The sequence below is a fragment of the Pituophis catenifer genome, unplaced genomic scaffold, assembly GCF_029215685.1.
Source record: "Pituophis catenifer annectens isolate HBS135680 unplaced genomic scaffold, rPitCat1.0.hap2 SCAF_8, whole genome shotgun sequence".
Lineage (NCBI taxonomy): Eukaryota > Metazoa > Chordata > Lepidosauria > Squamata > Colubridae > Pituophis > Pituophis catenifer.
The window spans coordinates 72,044,131-72,071,014 of NW_027256888.1; the positions used below are offsets into that span (position 1 = coordinate 72,044,131).

General features: G+C 43.9%; 1 protein-coding gene across 1 annotated transcript; it reads left to right on the forward strand.

The window, feature by feature from the left end:
* Positions 1 to 785: 785 nt before the first annotated feature.
* On the forward strand, positions 786 to 15,992 carry NKX6-1 (NK6 homeobox 1). Its single transcript, XM_070948808.1, has 3 exons — positions 786 to 1,458; positions 4,893 to 5,065; positions 15,735 to 15,992. The coding sequence occupies exons 1-3, from the start codon at positions 786 to 788 to the stop codon at positions 15,990 to 15,992; spliced, it is 1,104 nt and encodes a 367-aa protein (XP_070804909.1).
* The last annotated feature ends 10,892 nt before the right edge of the window (positions 15,993 to 26,884 follow it).

The following is a 26,884-nucleotide window of genomic DNA, read 5'->3' on the forward strand; positions in this document are numbered from 1 at the left end:
GATCCGAGCAGGATCCTTTCCCGGCTTCAATCCTCGTTTTCTTCCAAAATCAAAGGGAGGATTTGAGGGTGGGGTGGGGGAAGACACCCCTGAGCCCAAGAAGAGGCGCCCGACTCGCTTCTCTCCCCCGCCCTGCGCGAAACCGTCTCGGCTTCCAAACTCCGGGGAGCCTTTTCCCGAAGTTCTCTTTCCCACGTTCCTCAAACTCCTCTCGCTCCAGGCAGGCGGGCCTTTTTTTTTTTCCTATTCCGACGTCTCTGCTTCAGTCTAAGAGAAGCCAAGGAGAAACTGGGCGCTCTCTCTCTTTTTTTTTTTATTCCCTCCAAGCTTGGACAGGGGATAGATAGATAGGAGAGAGAGAGAGAGAGAGAGAGACAGATATATAGATAGATTAGAGAGAGAGAGAGAGACAGACAGACAGACAGATAACTTTCCCTTTTAATGCTGGCCTGAATCCAGTTTAGTCGTTCTCACTTTCTTTCTCTCTCTGCTCCGGGCAGCTCAGTCGTTCACCCCCCCACCCTTTCCTCCCCCCCACCCCCCACCCTTTCCACCACAGCAGAACACGCTCCCCCCCTTGACTCCCCCCCCACCCCACTTTCCTATACCCCCCCTCCCCCCTCCCGCCATCTCTGCCCTTTTTTGGAGAGGGGGGAAAACCTCCCTTGGCGCCTAGACGCCGTCCCAAGAAGGCTCGGCGGCTTCTCCGAAGAGGGACCCCTCCACTCCACTCCACCCCCAGGTCCAGCCCCAAGCCCGCCCTGCCTGGGCTTCCCGTCCTGGGGATGCTGGCGGTGGGGCCGATGGATGGCACCCCCCGGCAGAGCGCCTTCCTGCTCAGCAGCCCGCCGCTGGCCGCCCTGCACAGCATGGCCGAGATGAAGACGCCGCTCTACTCAGCAGCAGCAGCAGCCGCCGCCTACCAGCTGCCTCCCCCGGCCGCCTCTGCAGCCAGCGGACCTTCCTCCCTCTCCTCGGCTCCTTCGTCGTCGTCTTCCTCCTCCTCCTCCTCTTCCTCGGCGTCCGCCTCGCCTTCCCCTCCGCTGGGCTCGCCGACCGGTCTCAAGCCCCACGGCGCGGGGGCTCTGTCGGCGCTGGGGTCGCCCCCGCAGCAGCACTCGGCCGCCACCCCGCACGGCATCAACGATATCTTGAGCCGGCCGTCCATGCCGCTTCTGGCCGCCGCCTCCGCCTCTTCCTCCTCCTCCTCTTCTTCCTCCTCCTCCGCTTCGCCGGCCGCCGGGCTCCTGGCTGGCCTGCCCCGGTTCAGCAGCCTCAGCCCGCCGCCCCCGCCGCCCCCGGGCCTCTACTTCAGCCCCAGCGCCGCTGCAGCCGCCGTGGCCGCCGTGGGGAGGTACCCCAAGCCTTTGGCCGAGTTGCCCGGCAGGACGCCCATCTTCTGGCCGGGGGTCATGCAGAGCCCCCCTTGGAGGGACGCCCGCCTCGCCTGCTCGCCCCGTAAGTATCGCCTCCTCCCTCCCCCCCCCCACTCCATTTGGGACCCCTTTGGCCTCCCCGCCTCCTTCCCTCCAAGCCTTGGCCCTCAAACCCTGGCTGGGGAGGCTGGCATCCCGGAGGGCTCCGGGAAAGGAAGGCTGAGCCGCTTTAAACCGGCTCTCCTTTTGGTCGGTTCTTTTTATTTATTATTATTATTATTATTATTATTATTATTATTATTATTAGTAGTAGTAGTAGTAGTAGTAGTAGTAGTAGTAGTAGTAGTAGTAGTAGTAGTATAGTATTAGTATTATTAGTATTATCATCATCATCATATATGCCTTCTCCGGAGACTCAGGGCGGCTTACAATGCGTTAAGCAATAGCCGTCATACTTTTATATATTTTATACAAAGTCAGCTTATTGCCCCCACAAACTGGGTCCTCAATTTACCCACCTTAGAAAAGATGGAAGGCTGAGTCGACCTTGAGCCTGGTGAGATTCGAACTTACAGTAATTGCAGACAGCTGGTATTAATCACAATGCTATCAGTCTGCTGCGCTACCAGGGCTTGCTTATTTATTGGTTCGATTTATATGCCGCCCTTCCTCCGGAGACTCAGGGCGGCTTACAATGTGTTAAGCAATAGCCTTCATACTTTTGTATATACCTGCTTAGTAGGGCTTTTTGGGTCCCCCCTAAGCGGTGTTCTTGTTTATTCAAAATCAGCTTATTGCCCCCACAATCCGGGTCCTCATTTTACCTACCTCAGAAGGATGGAAGGCTGAGATATTTGAACTCGCAGTAATTGCAGGCAGCTGGCAGCTAAGTGCTACTTAACAGCACTTTAGTCCGCTGCGCCACCAAGGCTCTTGCCTATTTTTTAACCTCCAAGGCGGTTCCTTCTACCCACCCCGGGATTCATGATTGTGCTACCCCCAATTCTGCAGGGAAGAAGACTACACCCCCCACCCCACCGTCCTACCTTTGCTGCTCTCCTTGGACAATGGGCCCATCCCACTCCACATCTGCCCCCTCCACCCAGCTGTGCCTTCCCTACCAAATCCTTTCCCTGGGCCGGAGAACCTGGGTTGGATAGGGAGGTCGTGAGTCTCATTCTCCACCCCTCCCCTGCATCCCCTCCCTTTCCGAACTCCGTAAAGTAGGGGCCTCCAATTTTGGCAACTTTAAGCCTGGAGGACTTCAACTCCCAGAATCCCCCAGCCTGGCAACTTTAAGCCTGGAGGACTTCAACTCCCAGCAAAGCTGGCTGGGGAATTCTGGGAGTTGAATTCTGAAGCCCTCCAGGCTTAAAGTTGCCAAGGTTGGAGACCCCTGCCGTTAGAGGACTGGTGCCCTCCAGCTTCTTTGGGCCACAACTCCCACAATTCCTAGCCCTGGGCTGGCGGGGAGCTTAATGGGAGTTCCCTGCCCCACCGCTGGAGGGCAGCAGCCGCTTGGCGCTCTCCGCCACTCTGCTACTTTGCCCTTTTTCCAAGTTGAAAGTCGGAGCTTGTCTGGGGGGAGCCCAGGCCGACAATCCAGGGCTGGCAATTCGCTCGAGAGCCTTTGCCCTCTTTCTGGCTTCGACCTGCTGCCCTCTCCGGATGGGTTGCGTTATTTTGAAGGCGGGGAGGGAGGGTTGGGGGGGTGAATCATGGTAGTTGTAGTCCCAGCCATGCTAGTAGGCGGGGAACAGGCTCTGCTTTGAATCCTACTCAGTGCCCACCCACCCACCCAACTCTGCAGGGGAGAAGAGCGAAAAGAATTAATTTAATTTAATTAATTCAATTTATATGATTTATAAGAAAGAAAGGGCCTGGTGGCTCAGCAGACTAAAAGCATTGTGATTAACACCAGCTGTCTGCAATTACTGCAAGTTCGAATCTCACCAGGCTCAAGGTCGACTCAGCCTTCCATCCTTTCTAAGGTAGGTTAAATGAGGACCCAGTTTGTGGGGGCAATAAAATGACTTTGTATAAATATACAAAAGTATGAAGGCTATTGCTTAACGCATTGTAAGCCGCCCTGAGTCTCCAGAGAAGGGCGGCATATAAATCAAATTAAAAAAAAAACGCTCTCGGAATAAAAAAACCTGGGAGTCACTCATTCACACGTGAGAGCAACTGGGGGGGCCAGGCACTTCAAAAGAACCGCTGCCTTCAGAGGTCGTTTAAAGTCTAAGCAACCGATAGAACAAGCAAACCCTCCTCGTAGCTCCCCTCTCTTGCTTTCCTCTTAAAGCGGGGCGCCTGGGGTTGATGCTTCGTTTAGCAACGGAGCTGCCTCCCTCGATTCCTGCGGCTTCTTGGCCAACCCTTCCCCGGAGTCGTTTTAACGCTTCTTTCCCCTGGCCTTTAAAGAGCGAGGCTCCAAGTCCCAAACTCTCCACGAACATTTGGAGAAAAAAGAAATTGGTCCTTTTCTGGCTACTGGGGTGTTTATAGGCCGCTTCTTCCACCCCCCCACCCCCCCCACGAAAGCATATCCAGGAGGTGGGGAGGGGGACGCACTGAACCCGGCAGCCCCGTCCCTTCCGTGGGGGGGGGGGAGAAACTCGCTCCGAAGCCGGTTCCTTTGAAAATTCGTGGGGTTCACATTCTTGAGTGAACTTGGTTACGGTGGCTTGCTATGAAGGCCGACCGCCGGGGCGCTTTTGTTCTGGCTTCCTTTTTAAAATCCTTTTCTTTTTTTGGTGGTGGTGGTGGTGGGGGGGAAGCAGTGGAAGGGGAAAAGAGGAGACCCCCACTGCAATATCTTCTTTGCCTCAAGCGAAAGAACTTCCGAAATGTAGACATCCGTCTCAGTTGAGGGGCCAAATGTTAGTATTTTAAGCAATGGGTCTGGCTCTTTATTTAGTCACATTTTCCCTCTAAGGGAAAACTCCGGTCTTTAATATAGATAGACCATTTTTCCTTTCCTTTCCTTTCCTTTCCTTTCCTTTCCTTTCCTTTCCTTTCCTTTCCTTTCCTTTCCTTTCCTTTCCTTCCTTTCCTTTTCTTTCCTTTCCTCCTTTCCCTTCCTTTCCTTTCTTCTTCCTTCCTTCCTTCCCTGCCTTCGTTCACTGCCTTATCTTCTTCATCTAGCCGTGTAATATTTTTCTAAAAAAACTTCTCAAACCCTGAATGCCAAATACAAAAAAAGGAGGTTTCTAGTAGTACTTTTTTTCCCCCCAACTAACAATTCTTGCGAACTTGTTACTCGGAAAAGCTGTTCCGGATATCTTCCGTTTTCGTGTGTGTGTGTGTGTGCGCCGGTTGCTTCAATTTCCGAGTGCTGAAATTTCCCCTTTCCCGTTGAGCAAAAACGCAGCGCTGGGCGGAATATATACATATTTTTTTTGCTGTTGTTACCCTTTTGAAGATTCTGTGCGAACCTCTCGCTATCTCCGACCTTTATATTGTGGTCCCTTAACGTGGCATCTTCCCCCTTTCCCTTTTTTCCCCCTCCCTTAGATCAAGGCTCCATTTTACTGGATAAAGACGGCAAAAGGAAACACACGAGGCCGACGTTTTCCGGCCAACAGATCTTTGCTTTGGAAAAGACTTTTGAGCAAACCAAGTACTTAGCTGGGCCGGAGAGAGCGAGGCTCGCCTATTCGCTGGGAATGACAGAGAGTCAAGTCAAGGTGAGCGGTTTGTGCGGGCAAAGCAAAAAAGAGAGAGAGAGAGACGGTCCCGATTCAGACGTTCGTTCTCTCGCTCGCTCGCTCGCTCGGGGCGGGCAAGGCGGCTTATGGTCGTTCACAGACCGTGGGGGAAGTGGGCGCCCTTTAGTCCTCTAGTCCTGGGCAAAAAACCGAAGGGGACCGCGCTCTTAAGTTGTGATAAAGAAAATTAAAGTCCGGTTCGTGGATTTCTTGTACAAAACACCGTAGGCAAAATAGCGATTTAGATAGATAGATAGATTAGATAGATAGATAGATAGATAGATAGATAGATAGATAGATAGATAGATAGATAGATAGAAATATACATTCAGCTCTTCCTGTTTCTAACTCACTTCCCCAAACTGTCTCGAAATTAATGAGAAAAATAAATATTTTCGTCCCAGCCCCAGCCCCAGCCCCCCACGAACACCCCCCCTCTCTCTCACACACACATACACATACCTGACCGTTCCTTCTGTCCAGGTTTGAATCAGCAGGATTCAAGCGTTGTGAAAATGAACCGCTGGTAAAATACCTTTATGGATCTGTGTTGATGAACTAAGCCGGAGAAGTATGTTGAAAAACAGCCGATCTGCAAGACTGGTTAAAAACGAAGATTGAATTTGCATTTAGTAGGGGCGGGGGGGGGGTTAAACTCAACCTAATGATCAAGTAAAAGAGGCTAGGAGCTTAGGGCAGCTTTTAAAAAAGCGCAAGGGCTAAAAGCAAGTTCCAGAAGGGTACCTGGCTGTGTAAATAGGAATTGTTTGGCATTTTGCGGTAACTATTCAGGAGCAGGTGTCAATGAGCGACCCTCAAATCCTATGCACCCACACACAAACCTAGGGCAATCCTAAAATCTAGGCCTTTTAAAAAAAGTGGAGAAGATCTAGCCAGGTATTCTTTTATTTTAAATCCTCTGCCCAGCCTTCCCTCGACTGGATTCGTTTTCTTTCTCTACTGGCCCATTGAAGTCGATGACTCAGAACTGGAACAAGGCAGGGAAGCCTAAGTAAAATTTGGGGTTGTGTTTTAACTGGTTCTTGTAGTGAATCTGGAATGAAAAATATCCACTCTATCCGATCCCTTCAAACACTCAGCCATCGCTTGGGTGGTCTCTCTTCTCTATGCAGATGCTCCCATCCATCTCCCAACCTTTGAAGGGGTCCCACACTTCTGTAAGAAGGCTGTGATAGGGTTGTCTTGTGAACAGTCAAGGCCAACGCTGCGAGGCCCAACTTGTGCGTTAGAGTAGTGTATTTGGCAATGTGTTCCTGCGTTGAAGACCTAACTCTTCTCTTCCCCTCCCCCCCCAATCATCACTGACTTAAGAATCCCCGAGACATCTCTGTTACTCTTTGGTGTAAACTTGTTCATTCTTACCCTCCTCTGAAACTCCTGAGAAATGCACCCTGAAGACAAATGTATTGAATTTAGTAAAGCCTAAAAGGTTGGTGGATTAAAATCCACCTACAGTTGTAGTTGAGCAAGAACCCTCTACTTCTCTAAAGCTGAAGTCACGATAAACAGAACCGTTTTAAGATGCCCTTGGAAACCATTATTTCCCTTGCCTTCGCTGTGTAGTAATGGGGGAAAATATTCTGTATCTCAGTGCACTTCAAGGTTTGTGATTATTTCAATTGTTCATTCATACTGCTGGGATTTCACAAAAGCAGAATTAAAGCCAACTTTTCTGTACAATTATGGGCATGCATATCTCTCTCTCACACACCCCCACACACAAATTGTGTAGCATACCTAACAAATTCAGACATTTTTGGAAGAAAATTTCCTGTTGTACTTTCCATATGTGGAAATAAATCTTATCAAACTCATTACAAATTTTGTTTCTGGGTGGGCATCTCCAGGACTAAACTTTACCTTACGTTGACCCCAGCAAGGAGCAAAACCTAAGTAATCATTCTCTTTCCCCCACTCTGTTTTATAATTCCTTTATAGGTCTGTATAAAAAATAGACTGTTATAGCTGCCCTCCTGTATATTCATGTGAATATAAGTGTTCCCTACAACGGAACCATTTCTGAGCAGACCAACAAAGGTTTACACTGGAAAGCTGCAAATTAACTCAGTTTTTCATTTATTTGGAAGGAATCATTTTTTAAAAAACTTCTAGGTAGCTGTAGGAAATAGATCCAAATTTGAGGGATAGAAAATAAAGCTTAACCAGTCCAGCTCTCTGACCAGTTCATCTGTTTCTACTCTTGATGTTTTGATAAAAATCAGTTCTGATTATATACTCACTTTTCAGATAGTCAGTCACTGAGTCAATCTTTCTAGTAGAAGCATATAGGATTGTACTGAGCATAAAAGTGTAAATGGGGCTGTTTGGACTGGGTACTTCTGCTTGTGGGTATTTTCGTTTTGCAAGTGGGAACTCGGGAGAGCTTTGCAACTGTTTGAACAAGAAGGACCTTTTCTCTGGGTGAAAAGAACTAAATGAAGCATAGAGGTCGATCTAATTTGGTGGTTGCTCAGTTCCTTGAATTGATTTCAGCAGAAAATGAAATCTTGTCTGATGGAGCAACTGGGAATGTTATAAGAATAGCAAATCTTTTTTCTTTCTCTCTCTCTTTCCCTTTCTTTCTTTCTTTCTCCTTCCTTCCTTCCATCCATGAAACCAATGAATCTTTTTACAAGCTGTTTCTTTCTGGGTATTCAAATGGATGAGGTGGGAGGGAGGGGAGGGGGAGGGGGAGGGAAGGGAAAGCCTCCCTTTTACAAATTGTCACTTTATTCCAAAAGTTATCCAGAGACCCTCATTTGTCACTGTAAATATGTGGGAAAGGCTTTGAATAAATGACTGCTTTTTCCACTGATAGCAACATGCCTCACCATTTAGTGCAGTGTGTTTGAGGAGGTGGGGGTATTTTTTTTTTTAAAGGGTGCATTGTGAATCAGATGTTAATTTGCCCCACGTTTGAACAAAACCGTCTGGTCCAGAATGGGAAATGAAGGTTTCATATGTGTTTTGTTTCTTAAGTCCACCAAGCGGAAAATGCCACACTTTTTGTTAGCACTGTGTTTACTCTGAGTAAGTCCCGTCTGTAGTGAAGGTGGTTTACCACGGAGCAGGAAATTTTAGTCTGGTCTTGACATTTGTTCAATACCTTCCATCTGATCTCAAACTCAAGCTCCAAAAAAGTTTGGTGCAGAGCTCATTTAGGCGGCCTTGATGTCAGCAGGAATGAAGTGCAGTCAGCTCTTATTTGGTTGTAATTTTAAAATTTTAAAATTATATATTTATATATATATATAAAATTTGGCCCTCCTCCACTGTCCATAGGAAGTTTTTGTCTTTCAACAATAAATACTATTTTCTGTATTTAGCTTTGTCCTACGGTATAAGAATATATTGAGTGGCCTGTAATAATACATGAAGAAATAACAAATTAAATCCCCAAAAGGACGTGTAAAAATAAAAGGCAAAAAACACAGCACATATGTCTATTTGGAGCAAAGCCTCGTTATATCTATATGGTTTTCTGCCCCAAGTCTCCAGTTTTATGAGTTTCTTACTGACAGTAAATAGCTTTTCCTTCTAGTGGGTTTCCTCCCTAGTAAACAGCATCGCTTCTCGCTTCAAGCAGCCCCGAAAAGTTGCATTTAGACTCGGTTACATTTATTTGGATGCAGTTTGTCACAAAATGAAAAACAAGGGCTATCTCCGTGCATTGCGTTAAACCATTACTTAACCCAATTGCAACAAAGCGTGTACGGTTTATTTAGCACGGAGTATGAATGCAACCGGTTGACTTTATGGTGTGCAAATGTATTCATCTAATTTCGAAGTCATAAGGGTGGAGAAAAAAAAAAGGAGAGTAGCAACTTGTTTGTTTCCATCCCGTTCTGCTTGTCTAGTCTCCCCTCCGGCCATCTGGCACTTTTGACTTAACCAACGCTAGGTTTCCATTTTCAATTGACTGAGAGGTGAGGAGGAAGCAAGAATAAATGAAAGAAGATGCATCTAGAGATCAGGGAAGGAAAGCGGGAAGGAGAAAAAAAGGGGGGGGGGGTACCTCAAATCAGAGGCGTGGAAGAGAGCAGGAAGGGGAGAAAGAAGAAAGGAAGAAGGTAGAAATAACAGGTTGTAGCAGGGAGAAAAAGAAAAGGAATCTAAAGGCGAAACCAGTCCAGCAGTCTGTGCAAAAAGTTAATCGAGTCCGTTTGGGCTGCTATTGTTGCCATTCTCCACACAGTGGGGCTGCTTTAATTTCCATAACTATATTGGGATTAATAATTGCAAAACTTTTTGTGTGTGTCTGCGCAGAAGGACGATTCACTTTAACTTCCTGGGGCTTTTTTTGATTTTGAAGCATGCCCTCTCCCACACTTGGCTTTTCGCTGCAAATACTCCCTTCTAGCGAAGGACTGTGGCCTTTAGCAACAGTCTACACAGGATTATAAAAAACTGACTCACACAATCTTGTTAAAAAGAGGATAAAATGCCGGGAAGCCAAGTCCTGATACAAAGATGGGGAAAAGTATTGAATTGGTGAAAGGCAGCTTCATCTTTTTCTGCCTGCTTTCAATGCTGGGTTCCATGCAAGGCAAGGCTCAGCTACTACTCAATCTTTACAACAGCCGTGTTACTCAACCAAATGCTCTCTCTTAGCTGGGTTGGCATGCCCTTCTCCTATTATGTGTGGATGGTGGGCATTGTAATGAACCCATCTGAAAGACACTCGTGCAGGAAAGAGCTGCTTGGCAGCATGGTCTCAACTGTCTGAAGTTTTGGTGGCATTTGGGAAAACGGGAGGTAGTAAGTTGCAGGGAATGAATATAATAGGCAAATGCGGCTCAGTCCAGAATAAAGTTTTATTCTGTGTGCTTTTGCTAATACACAGGTCCTTTCAGCTCAATAAAGAGTTCTTCTTCAGCAAATATACTTAGCATCACAACCAGACTCTGCCTACGTGTTGGGTGTGAGATAATTTAGCCTTGTAATTCATCCTTTCCTTGAGCATCCGCCTCGCTGAACACAGAAGGGAATGTTTAGGATGGCACAGAGGAGGCTGTCCTTGCTAACTGTGCTACAGGTAGATCTGACCTAGTCAGATGTGACTACTTAGTGATGATGTGAGGTGGTTCAAGAGCAGGACATGGTTTGAAGAGACAATGAGAATGGATTCCAGGCGCAATGTCTAAATGTGCTTTCTTGGTTGCGGAGTGAATTAAGTAGTGGAATCTTACACCAAAGCTTTGTGATGGTAGTCAGGATGCTCTCAGAGAAGATAATAGTGGTTGAGAGGGGTTGCTAATAGGAAGAGCAATTATATGCAGCTAGTTTTAAGTGAATCTTTGTGGTGAGAGTACAGTAACTTCTACCGCCACGCTCCTATTAATGGCTCATTTGCATTTTGATAGTTGATAGACTCGCATGATTGAAATCCGGCTGACAAATATGAATGGTTAATTGCACTCATATACCCAATTACTTGGGAGTAGGCTCTTTTGAGCATAATGGGCTTACTACATTCACTGCTGTGAACTGTAGCAATGAGAATAGTCAATTAAATAGGGGGTGTAAAAATAATTTTGGTGAATATAAATAATCCTATATGATGGACTGATTTAACAGCAACCTGTTGGCATTAAAAGAGTGGAAATCATAGTGTTCAATCACATTTCTTTGAAATAGCAAGCTCCATTGCTTTAATAGGACCTCTGAGATTTTGGAGCTTAGTAGTATCTAATCAATGAATAGATTTAATTCCAGGATGATGGTGCAACCCTGGAAGGCCTGAAGACCTGTCCTTGGGATAGATCATCCTGGAGATAGTCTATCTATCTGGTTGCTAAGAGTTGACATCAACTTGATTGTATATAAACAATTGTATATAAACAATCAAGTGTCTAATTAACTAGACTGATCTCAAAATACTACGCAAATTATTTCTGGGTGATATTTGAACGGAAGACCACCAAGAAGTTCTCAAGGCTGTAAACTACACTGGAAGTTAGGGAGGGGGGGAAACTCCTTTCATATGATTGTCAAGAAACATATGAACACTTCTGGGCTTGACTTTATTTTTATTGGCCCAAGAGAAAGTTAAAAAGTTATCAGAATGTATATTACATTGGAGATGAGCATATCACTGGACCATTGAAATGGCACCGTACAGCCAGTAAACCTTAATGACACCAACATGATGGCAGTTATGTGATATCATCACATAGATGCCACTGAAGGCATGTGGCATGACACTTGGTTCCTTCCAGGACATAAATTGGCATTCACATAACATTGAGAGAGAAAAATAGATGCAGGAGTGTATTTGCTCATGGATGAAATAATTTTTTGCTGGATTGGAGAAACACAATTAAAATTGCGTCAAATGCAGGATAACCACTCTGGGGATATTAGTGATATACAGTAGTATATATATTGCCATAGGAACTAACACTAGTTACTGCAGTAATGCAGAGTGGAATTTAGTGCAAAAGGCAAAAGTATAATAAGCCCTATTGTGCAAGATGCACTGAAAAATGAAAGTTAATGCAAATTTTCCTTTTATACTTTTCCACTAGTTTTGCATGGGAGGATGTTTGAAATGATTATGTTTAAGTTTTTAGCAGTAGTAGGAGAAAAACCTATCATGAGCCTGTTATAAATGTGAGCGTAGTGAAAAAAAGGATGTTGCAGCTACCACTGTCTTAGAAAAGACATTCTCTTTTGTGTGTGTAAAAAAAAAACCATGGCTCCAAAACAACTCTAGAATAATGATGCCAAACAGATCTTAAAACTGAATTTGTACATATTTAGAAGTATTTATATATTATATAAATATAATATATATTTAGAAGCAGACTTATTGAATCATTGATATTTTAGGTAGAAATGGTTTATTATTAGGTAGAAATGGTTTATTATTGGTTCTGATAGGTTTACTTTAAGCCTGGCTAAATCTGGATTCAACCACACAGCTAACTACAGAATTATTTCCACTCTACCTGAAATAAGATGGGATTAGACTGTCCATTTTTCAGTTAAGTTGATCTGGATCATAAAGCCAGTTGGGGGTGAAGAGTCTTTTTGTCCTGTATTTCCATGAAACATTAAAAAAATGTACTATCACACTAAGAATTGTCTGCTGGGTATAGTTTTTTTTTAAAAAAACACCCTCTAGAATGGTGGCCACAATAATGTGATCGCAGCTCATTCTATTTTTATGACCTTCAGTTGTAACCATCGTAGCCATCATACTAACTTTTTTTACAGGCACCTCTGATCACCACCATGACAATTTTTCAGTAAATTGCATTTTTGGACAGCAAACCTTTTGGACTGCCAGTCCTACAGCTTGGAGCAAATTCTGTCAATCTCAATGACATTAACTCTGAAATAACCAGCTTTAGAATCTAGTTCTAAAACTAGTTTATACTATATATCAAACCCAACTACCACCATTAAATTTAATTTACCCTTCATAGCTCTATTTGAGAACCTTGTATCTATTATGCCTGGGCAGGAAAGCTGGGACTGTGGAACAGACAACATAATTTAAAAGTAGTTTTTTTTCCCATTACAGTAATAGAAAAAAACAATTACTTCACAATGATTTGACTATGAGAACTTCTTCAAAATTAGCACAAAGGAAGAAGACAGGCTGCCTGACTGCAGGCCAATTTTATTTATTTTTTTAAAAAAAGATTTGTATGGCTGCCCACGTTTTATAAAATTAACTCTTGGATGACTAACAGCATATAAACGAATAGCAAAATATCCCAAATTAAAAACCTTATACCACTAAGCATCATAACAATACCATCATAAAACCACAAATGCTGGGCTCTCCTGCCCTCCTGAACTGATAATACCTGAGAGAGAAGTCAGATCTTCAGAACACCTTGGAAGGTGAGATGGGTAGTGACGCCCTGAATCTCAGGGGAGGCTGTTTCACAAAGCAGACACAGCTATGGAAAGGCCTCAGTTCCTAGATCCCCACAGATAACTGCATTTTAGAGAGGAGACATGGTTTGGACCTGTAATAGTATGTGGGAATAACCTTGGCAAATAAGGGGAAGAAATACTGAAAAAAGGCAGGAAGGGGGAACCCAGAGCTGCAAAATAAGCAGAGGGGGAAACTTAGAAAGAATCCAACTGAAGGAAGTAAAGAGATGGTGGGAGATTTGTACTTTCAGACTTGCAAGATTCTCTTAATAGAGCCCTATAACAAAGTAGAATTAACTCATGTTTACTTACCTGTGAATAGGTAGATGTCCACAGAAGAAAGCAGTCCCAAAGATAACTTGGCCCTATGCCATGCATGCCAGACCCTTGAATTGGCCCAGACTTTCAGTTGTCCCCCTTCGTTAATGTGTCCTACACAGTCAGTATGTGTATCCAAAACAGAAGACATTTTCCAGGGTGTGTTTATGGAGATTCTAATTTCAGGGTCCCCTCAGTCCAAATTGGAGGAGTATGCAGTACATATTTGCTTGCAAAGCAGTTACAGCAATGTTTTTCAACTTGGCAAATGGCTGGGGAATTCTGGGAGGTGAAGTCCACACATCTTAAAAGTTGCCAAGTTGGAAAAACACAGAGTTATCACGTTCTTGGGATAAGCTATGTGATTCCAGGAAAAGTTGAGGTATGTTAAGAGGTGCAAACGTGTGCTACATTTGCGGTCCTGCAAACATTTGATTTGAGACCTGGTGCCTTCCTGGAGGATATGAAGACCCCCTTTTCAATACATGTACACAAATTCACGATGCTATAAAAATAATTTCTAAAATCAGGCTTTTTCTTTGAAAGGTGTGCGTATCAATTTTATATACTAGCCTTCTTTTAAACCAAGTGTAGGCATATGGAATTCCTTTAGAGAATGGGCTTCACTTTGGTAATTTCAAAGAAATATCCATGTTTTCTGGAAATAAACAATAGAGATGTTACTTCTTTGGGGTTTTTTTCCCCTCCTTTACTATCTAGTCTACAGCTCTGCAATTTTCCAGTGTTCTCCCATCTCTCCAAGCCCACCTTTATAGAGCCATTCTCGACTGGCAACTGTCAGAAGTCCCTGCAATTTCTTTGGCAAGGTTTGCCATTGTCTTCTTCCTGGGCCTGAGAGAGAGACAGACTGGCCCAAGATCACCCAGCTGCTTTTGTGCCTAAGGCAGGACTAGAACTCACAAATCTCTCTGTTTCTAGCCTGGCACCTTGAATCACTACACCAAACTGCTTCTCATATCATATTCAACTAGAAATTGTGTATTATCAGTGCCTGGGGTTTTTACATCAGGGTAAAAGCAAACAGATAATGGTCTGGAATAAAAGTTTTTCAAACTTGGCAACTTTTACCATAAGATACATGGACTTCAACTCCCAAAATTCCCCCCACCTCAAATGCTGGCTGGGGGCTTCTGGGAATTAAAGTCCAGAAATAATTGTGTATTATCGGTGCCTGGGATTTTTACATCAAGGTAAAAGCAACTAGATTATGGTCTGTAATAAGAGTTTTCAAACTTGGCAACTTTAAAGATGTGTGGACTTCAACTCCCCAAATTCCCCCCACCCCACCCCAAATGCTGGCTGGGGGCTTCTGGGAGTTAAAGTCCACTTATCTTAAAGTTACCAGGTTTGGGGGGAAAATCCTGCTTCTTCTGGAAGTAATTAGAACAGTTACTACCAACATGCCTTCCATTGAGGACCTGCAGGAGTATACTGCAGGAGTCAAAAAGAGGGCTGTGAAAATATCTACAGACCCCTCACATCCTGGACATAAACTGTTTCAACTCCTACCCTCAAAATGACGCTATAGAGCACTGCACACCAGAACAACTAGACACAAGGACAGTTTTTTCCCAAACACCATCACTCTGCTAAACAAATCATTCCCTCAAAACTGTCAAACTAGTTACTAAGTCTGCACTACTCTTAATCTTCTCATCGTTCCTATCACCCATCTCCTCCCACTTATGACTGTAACTTTGTTGCTGGTATCCTTAAGACTTATATTGACTTTTTCCCTATGACTATCATTACGTGTTGTACCTTATGATTCTTAATGAATGTATCTTGTCTTTTTATGTATACTGAGAGCATATGCACCAAAGACAAATTCCTTGTGTGTCCAATCACACTTGGCCAATAAAGAATTCTATTCTATTCTCTATTCTTTCCTTTCCTTCTTTCTTCCTTCTTTCCTTTCCTTTCCTTTCCTTTCCTTTCCTTTCCTTTCCTTTCCTTTCCTTTCCTTTCCTTTCCTTTCCTTTCCTTTCCTTTCCTTTCCTTTCCTTTCCTTTCCTTTTATTCTATTCTATTCTATTCTATTCTATTCTATTCTATTCTATTCTATTCTCTATCCTTTCCTTTCTCCTTTCCTTCTTTCCTTTCCTTTCCTTTTATTCTATTCTATTGCTAGTCTAGTCTAGACAATGTGAAAATGCCCCCGAGTGCTCCTCTCGTTTAGCACCGAGTGCGAATCCTCCCAAAGCTTTGAAACCCATCTTCTTGTGGGTTTCTGGCCTTGCGAATCGGAGAGGAAGTAAGTGGCCGATCCGGATTCACTCCTCCGAACGGGATAGCCGGGAGCCGGGCAGAAACTCTCGAGCGAAAACTGGGGGTTCAGACAGCAGGCCCTCTGGTTCTCCTTTTCACCGGCCTTCTTTTCTCTCTTTCCTCCTTCCAGGTCTGGTTCCAGAACCGGCGGACCAAGTGGCGGAAGAAACACGCTGCCGAGATGGCGACCGCCAAAAAGAAGCAGGACTCGGAGACGGAGCGGCTGAAAGGCGCCTCGGAGAACGAGGAGGAGGACGACGACTACAACCGGCCCCTGGACCCCAATTCGGACGACGAGAAAATCACGCAGCTGCTCAAGAAGCACAAGGCGGGCGGGCCTAGCGCCGGCCTGCTGCTCCACGCCTCAGAGAACGAGGCCTCCTCCTAAGCGGCGCGGGGAGGAAAAAATGCCGCGCGGCCGCCAAAAGGACGAACTCCACAGAACCAGTTGCTTTTTCCGACCAGAGAAAGAGGAGGAGGAGACCGGGCGCCGGGCGGCCCCCTCAGAGCTGCCCCTGCCCGGATGGGTATCTTGAGGAAAATTGAGGCGGGGGAGCCTCGACGGACAGGCCCGGGGCCTAACGCCGCCCGGCTTTTCCCGCCAAAAAGGGACCCGCTACTATCCTGAGTGCGGCCGAGGCGCCTCTTTATTTGTAAATAAAAGCCACCGGACTTTATTCTACACAGCGAATATTTAAACCTAATAATCGTTTAACTCCCGGCTAATTCGCAAGCCGGAGCGTCGGCACTCGGCAGACTCGCGCCTTGTTGAGTCGCCACCTCAGCCTCCGCTCCTCAAACTCTTATTTTTTTTCTCTTCTTCCTTCGGGGAGTTTTGTGACTTTAAAAAGCGGCGGTTTTTTTTCTTTCTCGTAGTAGTCCCATGAGTTTTTGTCGCTAGTTTAACTCCCAACTTTCCACATTTGGGACGCGAATGATCTGCACTGCGAAGGGGCGTGTGGGTTTTAAGGGAAATCGGGGAGTTTTAAATGTCATTGGTTTCCTTCAGCAAAACCTCTGTCTTTTTTATTATTATTATTATTATTATTATTTTTCCATCGGGAGAATGGGCAAGCTTTTAGAGCAACGCAGGAACTTTCGTGAAGAAGCGGTCTGTGTGTAACCTGGACATTAAAAGGCCTCGGTTGCCATTTCAAATTGGAATACCTAAGCCCTGGTCTTTCCCTCAAATTGACTATATTATAGGGCAGTCAAGCTCCTTCGGAACAACTGTTTAAAAATGTAACCTAGATATTGTAGTTTAAAGCTCCTTTTAATTTTCTCTCTAAATGAGTCCCGCCAAATGAATAACACCTTACATACATACATACATACATACATACACACACACACACACACACACGGTTTTTTTTTTGTGGGGGGGAAGAATGCTTAATTCTAACTCTTGTATTTTGCTTTAGAAAGCAAGAAGTAAAGCGAGAAAAGAGGAAACCGAGCTTTCGGGATAAAAATCTTCCCTTTTGCAAATAATAATAATAACAATAATTGCAAGTAAACTTTTACGGTTGGTTTTGAAATCCCGAATTCGCGCGCCTGGTTGGATAGAATTTGAAATGTGGAATGTCCGGGTTTATTTTTTTATTTTTTAAATGAAACGTGTACATTGCTTTCTTATATTATTTTTTTTTCTAAAGCTAATAATGTCGTATTAGCCTTTTAGCCTTTGATTAATTTATACGAAGACATTTCAAGTTTCGTGAACAAAAACAGCCCTGCCAAGACCAGTTTTAACTCAATGCACTTTGTTTTTGTTTTTAAAAAGGAGGAATCAATTTAAGTCAGTTATATTCACGTCTGTTGCCTGGATGAAAAACTGAAGGGTGCAGAAAATGTCTCATCCGAGATGAAATAAAATTGGTCATAAATAAATCAATAAAAACTCATTACAATCGATCATTTTAGTTACTTTATTACCAAATACTGTACAGGCAGTTCTTTTTGGGGTTTTTTTCCTCTTAAGCTAAACAAAGGTTTTGAAAATATGAATTATTTTAAAATCTCCACCTCCTTTTGGATCTATCTATCTATCTATCTATCTACCTACCTACCTACCTACCTACCTACCTACCTACCTATCTATCTATCTATCTATCTATCTATCTATCTATCTATCTATCTATCTATCTATCTATCTATCTATCTATCTAGAATTACACATTCCTTTAAACAGAATAAAAAACTTCTTGGTTCCTCTAGTTATTCGCACTTTGCTGGGTGATTTCGGAAGGATGGGTTCCTAAAAAACGAACAGGGTTCTAGACAATGCGAGAAAGAGAAGGAGGCAAAAGGTGGGGGGGGAAACGAAAAAGAAGAAAAAAAGAAATGATGAAAAAAGAATGAAAAAATAAAAAAGGTTGCGAAGGGGGGAAAAAATGGAGAGGGGGGAAAAAAAATCCAGAAAAGGACGAGACGAATTAAGCTGCGTTATCACGAGACACGAAACCTAGACGGCTTGGCTAATATTGTTCTGCGAATAAAGCACCGAAACCCAATTCAGCCAACAATGTGTTGGCCCCGCGGATTGTTCCGACTTGCTTCGGGTGGTTCGTTCAGGGTTCGGAAAACCCTGGGGACCCAGATAATTGACTTGATTGGATAAACTGGGGGGGGGCACGTCTTCCGAAGTCAGCCAATGATATTTGAGAAAAACAGCGCCCGCCTCTGCTTGTAATGTATAAGAGCCTGTGTTCGAACTTGAGACACGATTAAAAGCAGACCCTTTAAGAATAGCCATCCACACGGTTTATATTGTCCTCACTTCCTAACCCTTTCAAGGCAGTGGCTAAAAGCCCCATAAATTACAAGTCTATCCTGTAGGCATCATGCAGTCTAATATCTTAAAACATCCTCCTCCCTTAAAAAGAGACGATTCTTCTGTCTAATAATAATAAAATCTACAGCTCACAATGGTTTCCTGCTTTCAAGATTTAATGATGCCCACATGTTAGGTGTCTTCATTTGCCAGTTTGCATGGATAACTCAAATGGAGAGTCCATGCCCAGTGGCAGTCTACCTTGAGTCTATCAGATGCTATCATGTGCAGGCATGCTAAAGAAGTGAAGTATTGGAGTAGAAGGAAGACAATCTAATCTCTCCATGTGTTTTCTATTTTGTTCAGTTTCTGGATTAAAAGTGGCAAGAATAAACTGCCTTAGAAAAGGGGGATGCATGGTTCGCTCAGCAAAATTAAGGTTGAGTTAGGAATTGAAGCCCATTTAAAATATTTTTTTTTTAAAAAAAAAAAACTTGTGTATGTACGTCATGTTTGCCTTCAGCAAATGATATGCCATTTTAAAACTACTTCCTCCAGCAGCAGAACCCAACAGGACATTTTAACAACAAAATGTTAAACTAGATTTTTTTTGCTTCCCTTTTTTGAGTAATGCCAATGGCATTTGGGCATTATGATTGAACCCCTCAATCAGACATACCTTCCCAATAATTATGTGTGTGATCAGGATAGGGATGAACACATAGAATAATTTAACAGTCTTCCAAGGTACAAAAACTGTGGCGAGACTCAGAGGTTGAATAAATCCTATTTAATAAACTCTTCTAACAAGCCATTTCAGATGATGTAATTTTGGGAAGAGATTGAAGATGCTTTTTTTTTACAAGCACTTTTGCTTTTCATGAGGCTGTAATTCCCAGAGTTCTTTGAAATAATGAACTTTAGGGAGGTTATTGTTAAAATTCTTGCTTTAGACATGCCCCAGAGGGCTTTTCGTTGTGTTTGTGTTGTTGTTTTATTATTAGCAAGCAGTTCCTGAATCCCAATATTCCAGATTGTGCCAAGTTTATTTTGGGCCTCTGAATCATCCAGTTTTCTGTGTGATTCAACACAGTTTAAATAACAGTCTGTGGGGATTGCGATTCTTTTAATTTTGTACTGCAGTTTCTCTTGCTGTAGCTATACAATTTGGAGTCATGTTTCTTCTTTAAAGAAACCAATGAGCAAACTATTTTACCCATACTCCAAAAGCAAGCAGAACAGACAATATACTTTTACTTTTGTCTTGAAAATTGCACACCTGTACAAATCCATTCTTAGAGATTCTAAAATCAGTTTAGTGATATGCCACCTTTCCCAGAATTCAGTGCTACCTACAAACTTTGAAACTATCCAGCAGTATTTAAGCCTATTAGTTAACATCCAGAAATTAAAAACCAAATTGTTAGCAAATTGAGAGAGTAAAAGACTGTTTTTTTAAAAAAACAACCTCAGCCAAACAAAGTCAACTACCGGTAGCACTGATGATGTAACTTAGTTTGGGTAACTTAATGTCTGCAAAACAACAACAACAACCAAGCTCAGAGAACACCAAGGACCCCTCAAAAAATCTTTTCCTCAGTCAGGACCCTCAGTGCCCTCTGTATTTATGGGAAGGGGAGGGTGTTCACTAGAGAATCTTGATACCTTATGTACTTCATGCAAAGTTAAGGTCCTGGGAGCATGGCAAAGAGTTGGACACAACACTTCAAGAAGGACTTGGAAAAGTTGCAAAAGGCTCAAAAAAAATGGCAATAAAGTTCATCAGGGAACTAAAAGCTAATTCCTGTGAAGAGAGCTCGTGTCTTTAGCCTTGGAAAATGACAACTAAATCACAGCATTCTTCAAATACACAAAAGGAAGGCGCATACCGCGTTACCCCGAAAATAAAACCCTGTCTTACATTTTTTTTTTAACCCTGAAATAAGCGCTTGGCCTTATTGCCATGCACTCAGAAGCCCAACTGGGCTTATTATCAGGGGATATCTTATTTTGGGGGAAACCGGAGAGAAGGCGGACTTATTCTTACTCATACCAGAATGCGTGGCTTAGATTTAAGATAGAGAAAGGCAGATACCAATTAAATATTAAGAGAAGCTTCCTAATACTATAGTTAAGAGCTGGAATCAGTTACCCTACACCAGGGGTGTCCATCTCGATTTCATTGAGGGCCGCATCAGGGTTGTGTTTGACCTCGGGGGCCCGGGGAGGGGCATGGCCAGGGTGGGAGTGGCCAGCTCAATGTCACTCATTGAGGCTCTAATTTTGGCCACAGCCCTCCTGAGCTCCGTGTTTGGCCTTGACAGCCTCCTGCAGCCCTCTGTCCACATTTGTATTTGGCCCGCATGCGGCCTCCCCGAGCTTCCTTTTTGCTGGCAGAGGCACTGCAGGCCAGTCCTTCACTGTTTCCAGTGTGGGCCTGCGGGCCAGATCTAAGCACCTCATGGTCGGATCCGGCTCACGGGCCTTGAGTTTGACACCCCTGCCCTACACTGTTGTGGCCCGTCAGCGGCCTGTGCAGATTATAGCTGATTCCAACAACGAGGAGGCTGGTGTGGTGCTGCGCCACCAGCCTGTGCAGCTGGCGCTCAAGTCGGACAGTGAGGAGGCTGGAGAAGATGTGGTGCCAGAGGCAGGGATTTAGCCAGGGCCTTCAGAACCTCCAGAAGCTCCTTTAAGTGAAGAGGACAAAGAGGAGGAGCCTCTTCTCAATGCATGGGTGCACAGAGCTGCCAAAAGGCAGGAGTGGCTCCTCAGGAGGAGGTCTCCTCGAGAGTAAGGCTTGGGGCTAATTGGCCACTCCTTTAGCCTATTTAAGGAGGAATGCCGATTGCAGCAAGCTGTAAGGAACAACTTTAGTTCACTCTCCTTCGCGGCTGGATTCTCTGCAAAATTGCTTCTGGGCTTTCTGCCAACTCTAGTAAGACTGTGATTACCTTATCTTAGAATTCTTGTAGGCTGTTAAGAAAGTTTATTAACAGCCTTTGGTTGAAAAAGACTGAGTTATTTGAGTAAAATAAGCTTTGTATAATTTTTGTGTGTGCTGCGTTCTTTGGGGTCCGTAGCTGGGGCAGAACATACACAGATATAAAAGTTCCCTCCATTCATATGTTCAGGCAGAGGCTAGACAGTCATTTCCCAAGGATTCTTTACTTTGGATTCCTGCAATGGACAGAAGGGTTGGATTGGATGACCTGCCCATCCCCTTCCACTCCAGGATCCTGCGATTTGTGAAAGGGAGTGCACTAGACATATTTTAAAGGGTGGTTTTCCTACTTCAAGCCACACATAACAGCAAGGCGTGACTTGTTTCTCTTTTCCTATTTTCATAATATTCCCGTGCTAAATTTCTGCCACTTTCAGAAGCTTCAGAAATGAAACGAGCAGAACCAAACACATTCCATGGGGAAGCAGGAGTGGGGATTTTATGGCTGCCCAACTCTGGCAAAACTACAAATCCCAGCAACCCCCCCCCCATTAGTAATCATGCTATTGGGGCTATTGGGTAGTTGTAGTTCGGAGACCTCAGGAATATCCCAATCCCTTACAGGCTTTGAAAGGATGTCTTCACACAATACATAAAGAGGTTAGAGGCAGGGGTGAAATCCAGCAGGTTCTGGAGAACCGGTAGTGGAAATTTTAAGCAGTTCGGAGAACCGGCAAATACCACCTCTGGCTGGCCCCAGAGTGGGGTGGGAATGGGGATTTTGCAGTATCCTTCCCCTGCCACGCCCACCAAGCCACACCATGCCCACCAAACCACGCCCATAGAACCGGTACTAAAAAAAATTGGATTTCACCACTGGTTAGAGGTAGTCCTCAACTTACAACCGTTTGCTCACTGACTGTTTGAAGCTACAACAGCGTTGAAAAAAGTGACCTATAACCATTTTTCACACTTCCGACCATTGCAACATCCCCATAGTCAAATGATCATAACTCAGACACTTGGCAACTGGCTCATATTTATGACGGTTGCAGTGGCCCTGGGGTCATATGATCCCCTTTTGCAATCTTCTGACAAGCAAGGGAAAGCAAGATTCACTTAACAATTCTGTTACTAGCTGCAAGGATTCCTTTAACAGCATAAAACAAGGCAACAAACCCTCACTTAACACAACTTAGCAACAAAACTTTTAGGCTCAACTGTTGTCGTACGTTGATAATCCACTCGATTAATTCATTTTCTAGATTTGCACAACGCATTGCACTGAAGCATATGCTCACCGAACGGATTAATCTACACAAAATACTTAACACAACCCTGCCCCCTACTCAAAACAACAACTGCAACAAAACCGCAGCAGAAGCCAACGGTAACCAAATGTAAATATGTTGGCAAATGCAGTGAGCAGGGTCTTATACCAGTCCTGTTTATGCACATTGGGTGAATGCCATCAATATGTAATTGGGATTGGTTTCAGCTACAAAAATCAGGCGGCCTTAAAGAACCCATTTTTGTGGGTGAAATAAAGAGGGATAAAGCTGCTCATCATTAGGAAGAGCGGGTTTTTTTTTGTTTCATGAAACACAAGAATGAACTTCTAGTTTTCCTGTGAATATATATTTTTCACTGGTGGTTGCAGAAAAGAAATATTCTAGATGAAGAACAAAAAAAAAATCAGATGTGATTTTGTTTGATTTTGTTCCGTAGATAGATTTCTCAACTTTGGCTACTTTGCGATGAGTGGACTCCAGCTCCCAGAATTCCCTGGGAATGCTGGCTAGGGAATTCTGGGAGATGGAGTCCACCCATCGGAAAGCAACCGAGATTCAGAAATACAGGGCTAGGCTATCAGCCAAAACAAACCCATTGTTTGCTGTAATAGAAAAGAGATTCCAATTCAGGTATCATAATAAAATAGTTTTCATGCCACTGGCTTTAGAAACATGGGGAGGAAATGTGAGTGGCTTTCATAAGATTTATCATTTCACCTTGAATCATTTTTCAATGGTTTCTGACAAAACTCAGAAATGGAATACTGTTACGTTCTGTTAAAAAAAACAACAGAACCGCCAATCCAGGAGACATAAATTAGCTGGAGCTGGTTTTTCGAATGTTATGTTATGTTATTTTTTTTATTTTTTTTTTATTTTTTTTTTATTTGATTTATATGCCGCCCTTCTCCGGAGACTCAGGGCGGCTTACAGTGCGTTAAGCAATAGCCTTCATACTTTTGTATATTTATACAAAGTCAGCTTATTGCCCCCACAAACTGGGTCCTCAATATACCTACCTTAGAAAGGATGGAAGGCTGAGTCAACCTTGAGCCTGGCGAGATTCGATCTTACTTTAGTTGCAGACAGCTGGTGTTAAATTACAGTACTTCTGTCTGTTGAGCTATCCAGGCTTGGATGTTATGTTATGTTAATTTTATTTATATACCGCCCTTCTCCCGAAGGACTCAGGGCGGTGTACAGCCAATTTAAAAACATAAATATACAGACATCATCATTAAAATAATTAAAATCAATTAAACAGTTTTGGCTAATTTAAAACCCCAAGTTAAAACTCCGATTTAAAAACCACTTAAATAGACAGTCCCATCTGTCAGAAGAGCAGGGTCTTAAGGGCACAGCGAAAAACCCGGAGGTCAGAGATTGTACGTATTTCCGGGGGCAGTTCATTCCAAAGGGCAGGAGCTCCCACTGAGAAGGCTCTCCTCCTGGGTGTCGCCAGCCGGCATAATTTGGCCGACGGCACCCTGAGGAGTCCCTCTCTGTGGGAGCGAACTGGTCGGTGGGAGGCTATTGGTGGCAGAAGGCGGTCCCGTAAATACCCTGGTCCTATGCCAGGGTATCTTAGAATCAGATCCTAAGACTAGTTTTGATATCAGATGACGGAGAATGTGGTCACTGAACCTGTAAGAAAACAGGCCAAAGCTCAGGCTATGATTCCTTATTCCAAAATAATTTAATTGAAGTGCCTGGGAATATTGCAATTTCATTGAAATTGCTCTGGAAGAGACCAGTCCCCTCAGGAATATAGGTAGTCCTAGACCAGTGATGGCAAACCTTTTCGGCAACGAGTGCCCAAACCGGAAAGTGCATGCATGTGTGTGCATGTGTGTGTGCCGGAGCACCGGAAACCCAAAGCCCAGCTGGCCGATGTGCATGCGTGCGCAGGCCAACTGTTTTTTGGGTTTCCGGCACGTGCATACGTGCCAGCCAGCTGGTCTTCGCGCACACTGGAGCACTGGAAACCTGAAGATCAGCTGGCCAGCGCGTGCATGCCTGGTTTTTGGCCGTTTTTGATAGTTTTTTGGACCATTTTTAGGGCTGTTTTCACGCTGTTTATGGACCCAAAAAAACGGCCCAAAAACAGCCTGTTTGCCAGACCATTTTTGGGCCATTTTCAGACCATTCTTGGGCCATTTTCAGGCCGTTTTTCAGACCATTTTCAGGTCATTTTCAGGCCATTTTCTGGCACTCCGGCTCTTGTGAAGACCACTTGGAAACTAGAAGGGCTGCTGGTGATGGTGCACGTGCCCACAGAGAGGGCTCTGCGTGCCACCTCTGGCACGCGTGGCATAGGTTCACCATCACGGTCCTAGACTTACAAACCATTCATTTAGTGATTGTTCGAAGTTACAATAACCAACTGGTTTTCGTATCCATGACTGTTGCAGCAACTCCATAGTCACATGATCAGAATTCAGGCACTTGACAACTGGCATTTTTTCACAACAGTTGCCGTGTCCTGGGGTCATGTGATCACCATTCATAATCTTCCCAGCTGGCTTCCAACAAGCAAAGTCAATGAGGGAAGCCAGATTCACTGAATGACATGATTCACTTAACAGACTAGACTAGAATAACTTTATCATCACTTTGAATGTATACTAATCGGCATGTCAGCACTTCAAGCTGCATTTACTCTAGTGCTGACATAAGAAGGAGAAGCGGAGGTGTCTGGAAAGGGACGTTTGACTTTTCACCTACTTATTTTCCCTGGAGATAATATCCCCTAGAAGATGGGATGGGAAGGGGGAAATTCCTTTGAGCTGGAGCAGTAGATTAGGGGTAGAGTGACTTGGAAGATGGCCAATGAGTGCAGAGGAGTGGGGAACAGAAAGGAAAGGTTTTGGGTCTGGAAGTCAGTGTTGACTGCGATGAGTCGGAGTTAGAATGTCGTGCTTAATAAATGGAAGTTTTTCATCAAAGACTTCATTTGAAATGCAATTTATTTGAGACGACCTCGAAACCTGACACGGCATACATTAAAATGAAATTTCGTTGCATATAGCTCTCAAAGGGTCACTACCTCCAATATATATTACATAAACATGACAAAATGAATAAATGCAAAATTATGCATATATCCACATATATTATATGACAGAGAAACAACACAACACAGTCTAGTTTGGATGTATACGTGTGCATAGCGATAAAAACGAATCTTGCGAGTTTACCAGACAGGATGGCATAGGGAACAAAGCTGTTAACAGAATCTGGTAGTCCTGCTAGAAATACTTTGAAACCTCCTCCCAGAGGGGAATAACAGAAACAGACCGTAAAGTGGGTGTGTGGGGTCTCTAACAATGCTTTGAGCTCTAAGCACATAGCGCTTATAAGCAATATCCTGAATAACAGGAAGCGAGCTTCTTATGATCTTCTCAGCTGTCCTCACCACTCTCTGTAAGGACTTTCTATCTGAGGTGCTGCTACCACCGAACCAAACAGTGATGCAACTACAGCCAAAAAGATCATAAAGGAAATTTGAGGTTCAATTGTGGTCATAAGTCAAGAACTACTTGTATTTAGATTGCCATGGATCTAGAAATAGCCCCCCACAAGGGTATTTTTTACATCTATTGTTTTTAAAGATGGCTGATTTCATTATGATAGTTTTATTTAAGTGCTGTTTTTCTTATAGACTGTTTGGGCGTCTTTCAGTCAAACACACTATATAGGAGAATCAATTTAACTCATCAGAAAGACCATCATTGTTGGGGTCCCACCATGGTTGTCTCTAAGTACAAATATATCTACACATCTTCCCCTTGTCATCCTCCAGGAGTTCTGTGTTTATCTGTTTTTCCTGTTCAACCAGACACACCACTAATCCTGCTCAATCTGGGAACGAGGGAGCATTCATCGTGGCAACTAAAACACAGCATAGCATATTCTCAACCTTCAGAATGTTTGTGGTCCCTGGACAAAAATAGGAAGTTTTGAAAAACGGAAGTCTGGTTTTGGTGGGGATGGATAGGAATAGAATGCTGCGGATTAAAATTTGTTTCGGAGTTGTGCCAAAAGATACTCACTCCGACGGTCTTGCTCAGAAGGATCTCTCGGCTCACTCTGAGAAGCATCACTTTATTTTCAAGGACTGCTTATGTGAAGGACCTACTCCATTTAAGTAATGGGCCATCACTGTCTGACCTTCAGCGTGGGCAGGATTACTACTCAGCAAATGCTCAAGGGGAGTTAATAAAATTGCAGCCATTTGGTTAAATTGAAGGTGACAGACATCCAAACCCTTA

Excerpts from the sequence above, each read along its gene's own strand:
- NKX6-1 (XM_070948808.1), top strand. The coding sequence starts at position 786 with ATGCTGGCGGTGGGGCCGATGGATGGCACCCCCCGGCAGAGCGCCTTC. Across the intron at positions 1,459-4,892 it reads CCGCCTCGCCTGCTCGCCCC|ATCAAGGCTCCATTTTACTG; the intron begins GTAAGTATCGCC and ends CCCCTCCCTTAG. Across the intron at positions 5,066-15,734 it reads TGACAGAGAGTCAAGTCAAG|GTCTGGTTCCAGAACCGGCG; the intron begins GTGAGCGGTTTG and ends TCCTCCTTCCAG.